The sequence below is a fragment of the Takifugu flavidus genome, chromosome 13, assembly GCF_003711565.1.
Source record: "Takifugu flavidus isolate HTHZ2018 chromosome 13, ASM371156v2, whole genome shotgun sequence".
In the NCBI taxonomy this organism is placed as follows: Eukaryota; Metazoa; Chordata; class Actinopteri; order Tetraodontiformes; family Tetraodontidae; genus Takifugu; species Takifugu flavidus.
This window is the reverse complement of record NC_079532.1, coordinates 11,723,443-11,738,599: the sequence shown is the minus strand read 5'-3', so window position 1 is coordinate 11,738,599 and position 15,157 is coordinate 11,723,443. Positions and strand designations below refer to the sequence as shown.

The window sequence follows — 15,157 nt, the reverse complement described above, 5'->3', positions numbered from 1 at the left end:
TCAGCTAGATATGGCTAAAAATGGCTTCAGGCTGGGATTCTGTCTCCCACCAGTTCTTGAAAAATGAACATTTCCCCTTGTTGCTGGAGACTCAGAAAGACCCCAGTCCTCGAGCGACACCTCAGCATCCTCTTCTGCCTTAAAACAGGCGACAACACGGTGCCAGCGACGGGTTCTAAGAGCGGAGTCAGACATGCTTGATATGCTATCTAGCTAATCACCCAAATTTCCAACAGATAGATCCTTCCTCTGCTGCTGCGGCCTCCATCGCATTGATCACCGTTTCACTGATTCTTGCTCTTCTCTAAAGACACGCTTGCTTATTCGGTGTGTTTAACAATGGGGTCGATGCTGCTGATGGAAGCATACACAATGCATACAATCGTATATAATTTATAGCCTTTAAAAAACAACCATTTCACATGATTATTCACACATTTGCAGAATTATAGGCAATTTGACCTCTCTGGTTGCCAACTGGATATTTATTAAAAGCCTTTTTAGGTTAGGTTGAGTGTTTCCGTGGTTACTGGAGGTAAAAGGAATTACTACTGTTGTAATGTCACTGATAACAAAGCTGGAAGCCAGGTTTTATTCCTATGTGACCTTCAGAAAAATATTATTATTATTATTATTATTATTATATTATTATTATTATTATTACATATTGGTAGCAGAACAATATTAGTAAGACGTGAATGACCAGAAGAATGTTAGCATTGTTGCTGAAAATGATTCACTGTAAAACATAAAGTAGATACATGCTACATTGAATTCAACAGTTCAAGTATTGAACAGACTCAAAAAAGCTGATCTTCTTTACTAGATGGTTCTTTTCATGTTGTGACCATGACTGAAGCGAGGAGTCAAGCTGCACATGCTAATGGCTCTTTAGAATGAGTCCAGCAGATCTTGTTGGGTAGCAACCGTGCATCAAACCGGATGAGGCACACGTAGAGACTGTGGCGCCCTGCCCCTCTATCTGCTCCCTGGTTGGGAGTTTCCCCAGGTGGAGGTTGGGACGTGTTCTCAGCTCAGGTTGTCCCAGTTCAAACGTGGGTTTTAAGGGTTGGCTAAACGGAGGCTCGGACCCTTAGCTATTTCCAGACAGACCTGTTTTCGGGTCCCCTCGTCCCACATCGGGCATTTCATTTGATACTTATTTATGGTTTATTAATGAGAGTCACAGATAAATTGATTTTGGTTTGTTCGTTAATGTGTGGACTCCCTTGTCGCCACTAACTGTCCTGGTTTGTGACAATATGTTAATAAAAAGTGGTCTGTAAAGGGGGGGTCGGTGGTGTTTTCTGGGTTATTGGTTTTTATTCTGGCTGGAGTTTGTGAGGATGGACAAATCAGATATAATGAAAGTGGTCATAGAGTTATATAAATATTGGGTTGCCGAAACAAAAGGGAATTAAAACATAGAACATTTGCTTCACCCTAACCACTAAAAATCAAGCTCTCAATTGGTCTCATAATCACTGGACACTTTATAATTTAACACTTGCTGAAAAGCAACACAGGGATTAAAAGTGTTGGATAGAAAAACAGGCACGTTGTATTACTTCACCTGATGACTTCTGTGCATTTATAATCACTTGGACTTGAGTGTCTCAGTTTTTCCTGTGGCTGCTTTCTTCTCATGTGCCAGCGGGGATAAATTAGTAACAAAATTACAACAATTGTTCTTCTCAATACGTGTAAAGTAACTGGTGAACCTGGTGCATGTGCACAACTGTCTTTGTTAGCAGTTTAGGCATGATCTTAAGACAGAGGTGGATTTATTTCCCCCTAACGCCTCTCTTAAATGGCTTTAAGGTCCCTGCAGCACACACCAGGTCAGGCACTGTTCCTGGAGGTGAGAGGTAGTTTATCGGGTGGGAAAGGGCTGTTTATCACAAGTCAGTGACAGGCGGAGGTGTTGCTTTGGGAACTAGCGAAATATTGATGAATGTTTTTCATTTTCTTAACTTTTAGAGGGGGCACGAGGCGAACGGCCTCCGTGTGGCACCAGTGTCACAGTTAAAAAGAATGAAATCCAGTAAATAAAATGCTCCACCCCAGGTGTGGAGGGGCGTGTGGGAGGGTGTTTCTGTGCCCAGAAAGGTCGGAATAGCCTTTATTTCTCAGGAGATCTCCATCGCCAGACTGCAGACTCGTGCCACTGTCTCCTGCTCTATGGTCTGTTGGTGCCACCAGGGAGAAGCAGCTGATGCTAATCTAGCCAGGGTGCGCAGGAAGGTGGCAGAGAGCTGCAGAGATCATCTTCACCAGGATGACAGGGAGGACAATTCGTTAAGAGTAACCTCACTGTTTTTTTTCTTCAATATTCTGACTTGTCATTAATGTTTTGCTTTTATTTAGTTATTCAAATGTGCATCTTGGTCCTGATAATTAACCTGTCGCTGCAAGAGGTGGTCGGAGAACTAGACCTGGATGCGCTGGCGCGCTCTCTGTCAGCGATGTACTTTTCTTTACGAGAGCCGGATAATAATCCAAATATTCCGCTCTTGCCGACAGAGGGGGCTGCATGTGATCCTCTCACCCGCCTTTCCGTGCAAAAGGAGCCCCCTGCGGTTCGTGGACCGATCCTATGGGCTCTGCACCGCCGCTCGTCATTACGCGGAGGAATGAAGCGGGCTGCCGCAGCCGCAGGACGACAGACTGCGATCCCCATTAGAGCTGCACACCGATAACTGCAGGTAGGCTGTTTCTGTCAGCGCTGAAAGACGCCTGTCTGCTCCTTTGCCTGCTAGAAGTGCTTATTCTGAGCCTCAATTTAGAAAGAAGTTGGAAGTTGCGATTCACTGTTTAGTATTTTCTAACTTGTCTCTCCCTTTCCCCTGGGTGACTTAATAATGTGGCCACACCTCATGGTTATTGGTTAATTAACGCACAAGTGGTCCGTGATCCTGTTTGATCGGAGCCAGGGGAGTCCCACTGAAACCTATAAATCACTGGGACAATTTGATTCTTTCTTTTCTTTTCACAGTTGAAGTTGGGATGTGTCTGCTTGGACGGTAAAAACCCATTCGGCGCTTCTGTGACTCCCATTTGCGCGCTCACCATGTTCCACCAGATGACGGATCCAGCGCTGAATGACAGCTGCACAGGATCCACCTCGGGCTGCAACAGAAGCGCAGACGGAGATGCGCTGCAGCTGCCCACTTTCTCCACTGCGGCCAAAGTCAGAGTCATCATCACCTTCAGCCTGTGCGCCGTGTCGGCGGTGTGTAACCTGGTCGTGCTCTGGGCCGCCAGCAACGGCGGCAAGCGCAAGTCTCACGTCAGGATCCTGATAATGAACCTGACGGTGGCGGACCTGCTGGTGACCTTCATCGTGATGCCCGTGGACGCGGTGTGGAACATCACGGTGCAGTGGCAGGCTGGAGACGTGGCGTGCAGGCTGCTCATGTTCCTGAAACTCGTTGCCATGTACTCTTGCGCCTTCGTCACCGTGGTCATAAGCTTGGACAGGCAGTCCGCCATCCTCAATCCTCTGGGAATCAGCGAGGCCAAGAGGAAAAGCAAAATCATGCTGACTGTCGCCTGGACCATGAGCGTAATCCTCTCACTCCCACAGGTAGGAGAGAACACACTGCAGGCGGCGCAGAGCTTGTGCCAGTCCCCTGTTTTGTTGGTTACCCAGAATGCAACTTCAGACAGTGTTATAATTTGGGTTTACCAAAAGGAAATGTGGAGGTTAATTATCCAGGGTCTCCCTGTCAATCCTGCTCAAATCGTGATGAAACAAAAATCCATACCTCTGCTCAGCACGCACACATGGTTCCTGGCTGGAAACCATATAAAAATCCCCCTGCCTTGCGTCATAGCACAGCTCCATCAATCTAATGACTTAGTGTGACATTTCCCACCTGTGCATTGAGGCGTGGGTGCTCTTGTTAGTCTCTGCTGCTGTGATGAGCCTTCCTCCGCTGCTCTTTACTTGCACTGTGACCAGATTTGACGTCATTGGACGGATCTACGACACATGCATGAATCAGCTGTTGCACAGGTGAAACTAAAACCTCACCCACTGAGGTGAAAGGTTGAGAAGGTGCGTTAGCAAAACCACTCGCCGAAACCAGGTCAAGGAATGAATTTCTCATACCCATTTTGAGTCAAACTGCTTTATATTCACATTCTGAGGATGCTTATACAAACCCAGGGATCTAATTGGTCCCGACTTATATACACCCAATTCATGAGTCCTAGAACTACGGTCATCTGAACTGTCGAATGTAAATTAAGTGGCTCCTCAGCTTTTTAAAACTCTCATCATGTCTAATAGTTTCCAGGCAATGTGGACCAGAAGCCTCCTGGAAAAGTTAAGCAAACACTCGAAATGTTCCAGCACCGGTCAAGACAGTGGACTTACTACAAATTAGCAGAGGGAGAACCTTCTGTGGGGATTTTTATACTCTTGGCTGAAAACTGAAGGGCATGAAGCTTTCATTATCTCGTATCTTTGGGCGGCAGAAGTTTACTGGGAATTTACTGGGATAAACTGCTGATGATCATGACCTTTAAGATTAAGATTAAGATGTACTTTATTCATCCCCGTAGACCATAACACACTATGAATATCAGGTTTATTGCCTGTGTTTAAACCAAGACTGGTAAACAGTCTTCACGTTCAGAGACATTTTAATGGTCCAATGCTGAGGATTTTTGTATTATCCGCACAGTCAGTATCTAAGATTTGTAAATTTATACCGGCTGAACTGGAGATATCTGTGGCTCTGCTTATAAAAGAGTCTCCAGAAGCGACAGGCACAGGGTCTCTTCAGGGTGGATGGGAAAGACAGTCGAGTCTGCGTAGATTTATGCAGTTACACTTTGCTTCTTCAAAAGAAGCAGATACGGTGTAAAATGTGCAGGTCTGAACCTGAAATCTCCCTGGCTTCATTTATCTTAAATTTAGATGGCGGCCATGTATTTAGCTCCGTGTAAAGTTGTTATTTTTCTCCTGCCTTTTAACTGAGGGGTCCACATCACTGAGGATCTGTCCTAAACTTAATATACACGCAACAATACACCGATAAAATCACCATGACAGCAGCTCTCATTGTGGGAAGAGGCATATGGAGGACAGTAGCAGGGTCCATGTATGGGTAAATAAAGCTCCTCCTGGACCCATAAGAATGTTGTGCTCTTTAACCAAAAGCACTCTCTTATGGTCACATTGGCACATCAGAATGTGCACATTTCTTCCACCATGCATATGTGTTGCACTTTATGTTTTCTAAGGATCTTTTTTCACTTCTTCTTCTCGCGATATTCAGTATGCTGCCCGAGACCAAAGAATTCCATTGCCAATTAGTGCTTCTGTCATTTTACCGCATATAAACAACAAAAATCTCAAATCTTGAATATCGAACTGCTTTTCCAACCGTTGTGGAGACGCAGAGGACACAGAAGACTCAGAGGTTGTACACCTGTGGAATACTGATGACTGCAGTCAGTGGGAAAAACAGCTGTCACGTGCTCAGAAGACGCAATTAATTTCCACTCATTCCCACGACTTCGTAGATAACGAGGAGCAATTGAGAAACTCCTCAATCATTGGCTGAAAATGAAAGGAACGCAGCGTTAAAGTGTTATTTATTACAATTCCATCGGAACAACATGGAAGTGGCGAACGGCAAAAATCTTTTTGTAATTAATTAGTCATTAGGTTTTTTTGGGGGGTTTATGCTTTGGTCAAATCTTCCTGGTAATTAGAAGTGCTCGATGTAATTGAGCCAACAAAGAGGCAGTATTGCTAATAGAACTCTTCTCAATTAAAATAATCCTCTCATTTCAAAATAATTCCCAAAAAAAAGAGGTACATGAGGAATCACTTCAATGGGCGAGGCTTGAGAACAAGGAAAGTGTTGAGTGGAGAGAGAAAAGAGATGGAAGCGAGAAAAACTGTCGTTAACAAGAGCGACAGATTCAAGATCCCAAGCGCCGGGGGAAAATGTAAAAAGGAAGACTTAACAAAAGGGATATAGCTGTGCATGAGTAGAGAGACTCCTCTGCAGTGTCTAGAACCATAATTGCCTTAATTAATTTCTTCCTGGCATATTTACAAAGCAGGAATTAGGAAACTGGGAATGCAGTTGTAGTTATGTACGTAGCAGCGACATTTTTGCTGGATGATTTAACCTCTACTTGAGGTTTTAGACCTTGGCTGATGTCCTTTGGTTCATATATGGTGACTAACACAGCTATAGAGGGAATCTGTCAGGCGATGTTGAAGGCAGCAGTGGGAAAAGTAAACCTGTTCCGCTCACGACACACGTTGGCAAAGCAAAGCTTTGTTGTGAGAGAATCAAAAAGCTGAACGTTATTAAGTCTTCCCTGTCAGCCAGCTCATATGACTGGTGCCTGGTGATGCAACTACCAGAAAAGTGCCCTCAAGGGAAAAGGAAGTCTTGGAGCAGCTCCCCAGGAGAGGTGTTATATAGAGTTTGCTACACACATACGTAATTACGTGAGAGAGCACCTATTAAGTCACGGCTGTTCACACGAACGTGCTGTAGCAATAAGGTCCTGTAAAAAGAGTGGAAATCTGTCATATGGAACTTTCATTTCAACTTCCTGCCAGGTGTTAGATTGTTCATTAACGGGAGTCACCCAGCACAAAGCCGAGCCGAAGTCTCAATTTGTTCCACATTTGAGTGTATTTATGGTGTAGCCTTTTTAAGCCTTCACCCTGGCTCTTGTTTTAGGCACTGAGCACAACCTGAAGCCCCCTGATAGAGACGACACTTGTCGAGCAGGAGTGCACACGGACTCTCCTGTCAGCTGTGGTTCAGATGTTTGCAGCGGTAATGAGCCAAAAACTCTTTTATCAGCGTAACAATAACGCCATTACATCTGTGTACCGATATGTCATCACCTATTTTCTCATCCTAAGGTCGTTGCAGTATAGCTCAATGCCACTATTAATGTCCGTAATGCTCACCGAGATCTCACACAGCCAACTCTAAGAACTCCGAACCCTAAGAAGTGTGTTTCTATTAAAACGCCAGTAATCAGAATAAAATAATCAGATGTGCTATCAATGCAGATCTCTTTGTATTTTAAATATCTGCAAATTAATACATACCAAAGAGATGAAGAGATTAAATCTAATGCACTAGCCAGGATCTTAAATAGAGTAGCCTCTGTGTGATGGGTTTAGTCGCCTATGTCTCAAATTAATGTTACCGTTTCATCTGTAATGTTCCTGTTTTCCAATTACAGCCAGGTATTTTTGAACTTGTGATCTCATTTATTTCTTTAGTCCTTTCCTAATGTATGAGTCAAGGTAGCGTCCTAGCGTGCTGCACAAATGTCTCCTGCCTGAAGTTTGATAAGCCTGTTAGACCTTCGCAGCAGTTTTCCCACTTCGGCACAGATATAGAAGAGAGTCACCCTGATATTTATTTTAGCCTTGAATAAAGTTTTATCCTATTTGTTATTGTAATATGTCCATGTGAATTGAGTATTTTATAACCCTCTGCTGCTTTACTGAGGAGAAACAGAAATAACTCATAAAAGATAGTCATTAGCGCTCTCGTCTCACAGCCAGAAGGTTCTTGGTTGTGTTCCGAAATTTGGAAAGTTCTGCGTTCTGTCTCCTCTTCCTGATTCTCTTTCCATGACTTGGCAGCTGTAGGTCCTCACGTCTGAAAAGGCTTTCGCTCTTTACTTTTTCTGCTTTCGCTGCATTCAGTAACAGAACATTTTAAACACTTTTACTGGCAATTTGCCGAAATAGCGCATTCTTTTAAAGGGAGCGGAGGTTTGGAAGGGAAAAAAGATGTATTAGCAAGAATCTCCATGGAGTTCTTCAAAGACGATCTGTTGAATAATGGGGGGTTAGAGAGTTAAGACCTTCCGCCCCCCTGAGATTACAAATTTCTACATAGAAATTGAATATTGACTCATTAGAAACCTAAAGTTTCTCCCAGTTGCAGTTGGACTGTCAGAGCTAAAAGAAGACGGGAGGTGAATGTTAAACGAGGCAAACAGCCTAACTGGCTCCTCAGTCTCCTTCTAGGCGTGTAATTAGGAATACAAACTTTCAAATACGTCAAACTGCAGACTTGTTATGGACATATTTCAAATGCATTCCGCATTTTGAATTGTGTTTATGCAGATGATGTAATACTTTGCTTGAAATCAATTCAAACCGTTCTCATAAAGCATTTGTTACTCATCAACTGTAATGTGATGGCCTACACAATAACATGCTGTAATATAGAAATATACAGGACAGCTTTGTGCAGATACAATAGTATTGTAAGATAACTGACAAGAAATATAACTTTTTTGATAAAAGCAGACAGCCGCTTTAAAAAGCAGGGTTTTTTTTGTCATCATCAGTAAATTGTGTTGTTAAAAATCCTCGAGGATTTTGCACCATTGCCCCTCTTTGAAACTATTGTTTTTGATTTTGCAACGGTATTCAGTGAGGCTTTGCCGTGATATGAGACAAGAGAAAGAGCCCAGAGCAATAAATATGAAACAATTTATTGATTTTCTGCAGCTTACTCCCAAACTCAAGCTTTAGCTCCAGGTTTTCTGGAATCACATCAGTTCAGAGCCTTCCATTCAGGCATTTCGTCTCTTTGGAAACGCACCTACTAAGTCAACCAGATCATTCAACATTGTGCAGTTTGTCCTGAACTGCACACGAGACCTGACGGCATTATCGTAGAAGAAGTGGCATCAAATCCATCGTCACCGTAGAGTTAAAAAACCCTTGTTAACGAGCAGGATTAATTTAGTCTCCTCTGACTGACTTCACCAGTCATGTCATGAAAGAAACATGTGCGCCTGAAAGAAAACAGATTGTGTAGTCAGAGGTGTGTGGGGTTGCATTAATGCTCCTCCTCAGGGAAGATGGACTCGGAGCCACACTCCCGAGATGAGCAGGGAAAGTTCCCACACTGATGTCAGCTCTAACATGGTGGCGGTGGAGTGTCTGGGCCAGGATCGGTGCTCTTTTCAGACCTGTTCCAGTCGTCCTCCAGAATTGCAATTATCTGTGTTGACTTTAAGTGCTTTTTTAATAGGCTCTTTACCATTGTAAAGGGTTCCCTCTCTTCCCAGGCTCTTGATCACAGAGATCAAGGAAAGGCAAATTCATTTCATCACAAAGAAAGTCAAAGTGCTTCCTTTAAAATACCAAAACATCAAACGTTTAAAAAAATTAAATGAAACCAGCATCAATTTCAGCCAACAGGACCTTATAAAACACAGAAATATGAACCGGTCTTGTTTGCCCCCCCCCCACAACATCTTCTATATTCTGAGCCTTACCTGTCACAAACAAGGTCGTTTTACATCCGGTACCTGCAGATGTTCCTCTGTAGTAGCGATGATAACAGCTGCATCGTTTGCATGCTAATAAGATAGCAGCCGTTACAAACCCAAGATTTCCCCACACAAGCACTAGAAAGTGCTTAATTTAATATTCTGACTGTGGGAACAAACTACATTGGTACTTTCCTTCAATCTCTTCTTACCTCGTCTGTCCTTCTCTCAAGTTTACATCCCTCTTCTGTAGGTAGTTTAGTATTTGGTTCACACAGATCAAACGACGGTGACTCAATGTAAGTTGCTTTGGAGAAAATTGTCTGCCAAATGGTAAAATATGACTAAATTGTATTTTACTCAATGTGACTAACAAGTTCTCCACAAGTAATGTTCCTCCTCCCGCTGGTGAATCCTTGATTTACCGTCACCATCCGGAATCGACCACTGTAAAACCATTCTCTTCAGGTTCCAGCGTCACAGACGTCAGGATATCCACACCTCTACTGCCTGCCTCCTCACCCGCTCTCCCCACCACAAACACATCAGTCCCATCCTCGAGAACCTTCACGGCTTCCCCAATGTATCCACTTCAAAGTCCTTCTTCTCGCCATCAAAGCCCTCCATAGCCACACACCCTCCCACCTCACCTCACGCCTCTGCTCCACCAATCAGAACCTGGGGCAGCGTTTCCATACCTCTGCCTTCTGGATGGTATATACTGATGCCACACTCAGTAATTGCCCTCAAAGCAATGAGATGATTAAATGTTTCAGAAGGAAGAACATGATGCCATCTCAGCACCGTGAAGGGTAACTGATGATGCAACAGGACCTTTATTTTTCTTGTGCTGAATTGACCCTCCTTTCATAGTTGACCGGCCGAGTTGTCATTTAATTAATAAAACAACCGTGCAGCCTCTGTCGTCCTGTCTTCTCCATCATGTATACATGAAACAGCCACTTGCATAATTTCTATGTAGCAATTAACAGATCAAGCTTCATTAAAATCCCATCTGCCGGGACAGATTTGGCAGCATCACTCACCAAACTTGTCTTTTCTTTTCCGGCCAGATGTTTATTTTTCACAACGTAACCATCACGGTCCCCGAGAACTTCACCCAGTGCACCACCCACGGGAGCTTCGTCCAGCGCTGGCAGGAGACCCTGTACAACATGTTCACCTTCGTGTGCCTCTTCCTCCTGCCCTTGGTCATCATGATCTTCTGCTACACGCGAATCCTGGTGGAGATCTCGAGCCGCATGGCCAGGAACAACTGTGAGTCAGGCCATTTTGGTGTTTTTACGAATCCCAAACTGTCATTGACGACACGTTTTGTTTTCCCAGTGGTGTCAAAAGACGTGTACCTACGTCGCTCCCACAACAACATCCCTAAAGCCCGGATGAGGACTCTGAAGATGAGCATCGTGATCGTGACGTCGTTCATCGTCTGCTGGACTCCTTACTACCTGCTCGGCCTGTGGTACTGGCTATTTCCTGAGAAAATGGAGGAGACGGTCTCCCATTCGCTCACTCACATGCTCTTCATCTTTGGCCTCTTTAACGCGTGTTTAGACCCCATCACTTACGGTCTGTTTACCATCCATCTTCACCAAGGTCTTAAAAGGTGCTGTCGAACTGCGAACACAAGGACCGATCTGGAAAACAACACTTGCTTCGTACACATGACGCGCTTATCGTCTCATCTGCATAATGCCTCAGGTGGCTACCAGACAGACAAAGAGGAGGTGAATGATGACAGCCGCTCAAGGCCAATTATCCCAGTGAGCAAGATGTAATGGTTTTAAAGGATTTCGATAAATGAGAACCTAGCTCCTAATCGCTGGTGAGATGAAGCCTTTCATGACAAATATCGCAGCGATCCATTTGGATGGGAAAAGAAAATTGCCTTCTTTGATGTGAATACGCCCATTGTTGCGCTCATGTGTTCAATGCCTTCATGCCAATCTAATCTTTGTTCCGTCTTATATCGTTTTGACGTTGATAATCATGTGCTGCAAACTGCCCCATGCAAACGTTAAATCTGAGTTATTGTTGTAAATGTGAGTGGCGTGTCTTATTGAGCGTGTCATTGGGGAAAAAAGGAAGATACTTTGCAAATTTATTCAGGAAAAAAACCACATCAGCACTTACAGCAGTTGCTGTATAGTGTCATTTATTGTTTTTATTATATTTATTTTAATGTGGTGTTCTGTGATTATGGCATATTGAGTAATAATTGTGACTTCCTGTCATGTGCAGTGGTGTCAAAAGTTCAAAAGTTGGTGATTTGTGTTATTAAATAAGCTTAAAATAACCGACCAGGAATGCCTCTTGAATAAATATTTTGAAATTCCCTGCTATTGAATGTACTTGTGCACGATGTCACTGATGTGTTATTGATTGGTCCTCGACCGAGCCTGTGTTTATTGCCGTTATTATTGTTGTGTTTTGGACAACACTCCCTCCTTCTTGATATTGTGGAGGCGACGGGAATCAGCTTTGAGTTCGATATGAATTTATGCGGCGATGTGTGCAACCCACGCAAATGTAAATGTGTATCTCTAAATCAATAAAGATGTCGTGTTTACCATGACCTGCTTTTAACATTTTTACCCCTTCAAAGTGTTGTGGGAGAATCCAGACCACAGGAAGAACATGCAGAACAACAATGGACCAACACCAAACCCAGAACATTCTTCTCTTTACAGGGCACCTTTAAAAACATGCTCATGACAAAAAATAAATAAACATGAGACCTAAATCGGTGTAGGGAAGAAGCAAACGATACAGAATAAAGAAAAGCTGGTCTGAAAATGAAAGAGGGGAGAATTAAGATGACAGATACTGAGAAGGAAAATAAAAACTCTTTTTTACTAAGATTTATTTAGTATCGTGTGACAGAGCAGTTTAATAGCTCAGGCCCGTTCAGCAGAGAAAGGGGGGCGACCCTGGGATTCCTGTCATGTCCACCAATTGTGATTAAGGACACAGATCCTGAATACATGAAGAAATTGAAGGATTTTAATGAATGGGATAGCTTTTTAGAGGAGGGTTATTTATTAAAAGCAAAGAACTCAGCAGCTCAACACACAACATGTCTCAGTGATGCAAAATTCTGGGTGTTTTGACGCATTTCGGTTCTATTTATCTGCCATAAGCAGAAGGATCAAGCAGTGTTTGAGTGTTTTTGGGAGCATACTCAGACAGCAGAAATCAGCTGCCTCTCAGCGACTCAATGTGTGTTAGCGTAAAAGCAGGGGGACACAATCAGCACACAAACAAGTCGAGCTGATGTGTGCCTGCAGATTACAGGGTTTAGTGGCTTTAGAGGCAGTAAGAGAGGTATGTGACCTCCAATAGGTCGACAGTTCATCCCAGGAAAAACTGTTCACACAGACACAGACACACAGAGACAGACACAGACTCACACACACACACACACACAGACTCACACACACACACACACACACACACACACACACACACACACACACACACACACACACACACACTCAAAACTAGGTGTCATTTGGTGGCTCTAATTAACCTGAGGTTAATGCAACATGCATCCTCCATATGAGGAGACCTGGGCCAAAAGCAAACCCAAATTAATGTTAGCTGTAATGTTGGCTGGTCTGAGGGTGAGTGTGAAGGAGATGATGCACCTTCATGAAACAAGGAAACTTAAAACTCTTTTCGATTTTTACAGGAGTTATTCAGTATCAAGTGACAGAGCAGAATAATGGCTCAGGCCTGTTCAGCAGAGAAAAGGGGCCGACCCTGGGAATTCTGTCATATTCACCAAGTGTGATTAAGGACACAGATCTTAATGGCATTAAGATAAAAAGCATATACACAAATAAATTTATGGATTTGAATGGACTGTACAGCCTTTTGATGGAGTGTGTGGTGGGTTATTTATTATAAGCAAAGAAAACAGCAGCTAAGATGTCTTGTTGTGTCCCGCAAGACATTTATTATTTGAGAGAGAGAGAGAGACATAGAGAGAGAGAGAGTGAGAGAGAGAGACATAGAGAGAGAGAGAGAGTTCTTTTCAATGCTAAATGTGTCTCTAAAATTTCAGGCGACAGAATTCCAAACCATGCAAACAATTCTGACAGTTTGCAAAAAAACAAAGAAAAGACTAAATGGACTGAAAACAACTCCAATTATACTATGCAAATTACCATTATGTGTGCTGGTGCAGTTTTCGAAAACCAGCTAATTATCTATTTTTAAGTTTGATCTTTAATGTGGGTTTCTGGACTGCATATCAAACAACTTTCACTATGTGGCGGTTTAGTCGGAACCTAAAATGACTATAATTATGAGATTATCGCTCCTCGTGATCGGGGCTTTGTTGTGCAGTTCTACTTATGTGACCGGTTGTTTGCTGTTTGCTGCTCGCGTCCGGCTAATGAAGCAGCATTTATAATAGAAATAAATATTTTAAAATGCCACATGCGTATCGCTTGTGCTTCACTCCGCCCCAAATCCTTCATTTCCTGAAGCTTCCTGAAGTCTGTAATGATGTGAGTCCACCTACGTGGCTCCCATCATGACACTCATCCAATATCTCTTCACTCTTTCCAACATACGAATGAGTGTTTTGAACTTCACAGCTTGACTGACAGTTATGACTCATGCAGGAGAAAAGGACTCAATTAATTTCCTCTCAACGCGTCAAGGCCGCTGTCTGGTGCCTCTTCTGTACGTGCTACGCTAAGGTTTGCGTCCTGAAATACTCCTTGATGACACCAAAATGTACATGTCACATACGGCGTGCGATGGGCTTTTAATCATGTCAAATCCTGCCCCAGGGTGGTGCATTATAGAGTGACAGCACCCTATAGGGGATCTTTCTCTGCGCGAGGCTGCTGCAGAAATTCAATCATTATTGCACTTGCTGAAATATTGATTATTTACTGTTGGGACTCCCATGAGCTGGTGACTGTAGGCCACCTAAGTGGACCAAAATTGGACAGAAAAGATTTATCATCCAACATTTGCCTCTGCGGAGAGACAATAGCAGAATTATACTGCCTGGTCAAAAAAAAAGCCATCTGGTTTTAACTTAGGAAACAGGTGGGAGCCCCCAATTGGATAATTACTGCACGGGTGATTATCTTTTAGCTGGCAACGGGTTATTTAACCCCGAATGATGCAGGGAGTAGCTTCTCCCTGCTTAAATTCAAACCATGTGGAAAGAAACATCCTGTGATGGTGGAAAAGATGTCAGTCTGTTTGAGATGGGTCAAATCATTGGCTGCATCAAGCAGAGAAAACATCTAAGAAGCTGGAAAAAACCCATAAAATTAAAAACTGGAAGGCTGGCGGGGAAATCATCGTCTTTGGGGAAGAAATGGGGTTAGGAAAAAATCTCAAATGATGGTGATGAGTGATCCCTCCAATGCTTGGTGAAATCATAATGAAGAAAAACAACAGCAGATATAAAGGTGGAAGGAGACTGAGGGATCTCCAAGGATCATGAAAGATTAATGAGATTTTCTCATGCCCCTCTTTTTCTATCATTTAATCCAGTAATTAGCATTCTCACCAGGTAGAAGGAAGCTTGCATTGTGCCCAGAGACTTCCTGTTTGTCATTTAGATTTTTATTTCGTTATTTTATCTACGTGAGCAACATCTATATTTGCGGTTATTTCCTACTCCAGTGTTCGGAGTCTCCCCTAGTGCCCCCCTTCTGTTCCTTGTCTGTTTCCAGGCTGGGCGGGGCTGCTTCCTGGTTCACTCCCATTGTGAGATCTACACACCTGGAACAGCTCTCCAGGTAATCATCCACACCTGCCTGCTGGTAAATGGACTGCTCCCAATTCCGTCTCTGCCAATTTGTTGCTCAGC

At 43.3% G+C, this 15,157-nt stretch overlaps 1 protein-coding gene across 1 annotated transcript; it reads left to right on the top strand.

Moving 5' to 3' along the window:
• The first annotated feature begins 2,137 nt into the window (after nt 1–2,137).
• gnrhr4 (gonadotropin releasing hormone receptor 4) lies at nt 2,138–11,890 on the top strand. Its single transcript, XM_057052758.1, has 5 exons — nt 2,138–2,304; nt 2,524–2,705; nt 2,996–3,586; nt 10,368–10,572; nt 10,642–11,890. The coding sequence occupies exons 3-5, from the start codon at nt 3,071–3,073 to the stop codon at nt 11,091–11,093; spliced, it is 1,173 nt and encodes a 390-aa protein (XP_056908738.1). The 5' UTR covers nt 2,138–2,304; nt 2,524–2,705; nt 2,996–3,070; the 3' UTR covers nt 11,094–11,890.
• Nucleotides 11,891–15,157: the final 3,267 nt, after the last annotated feature.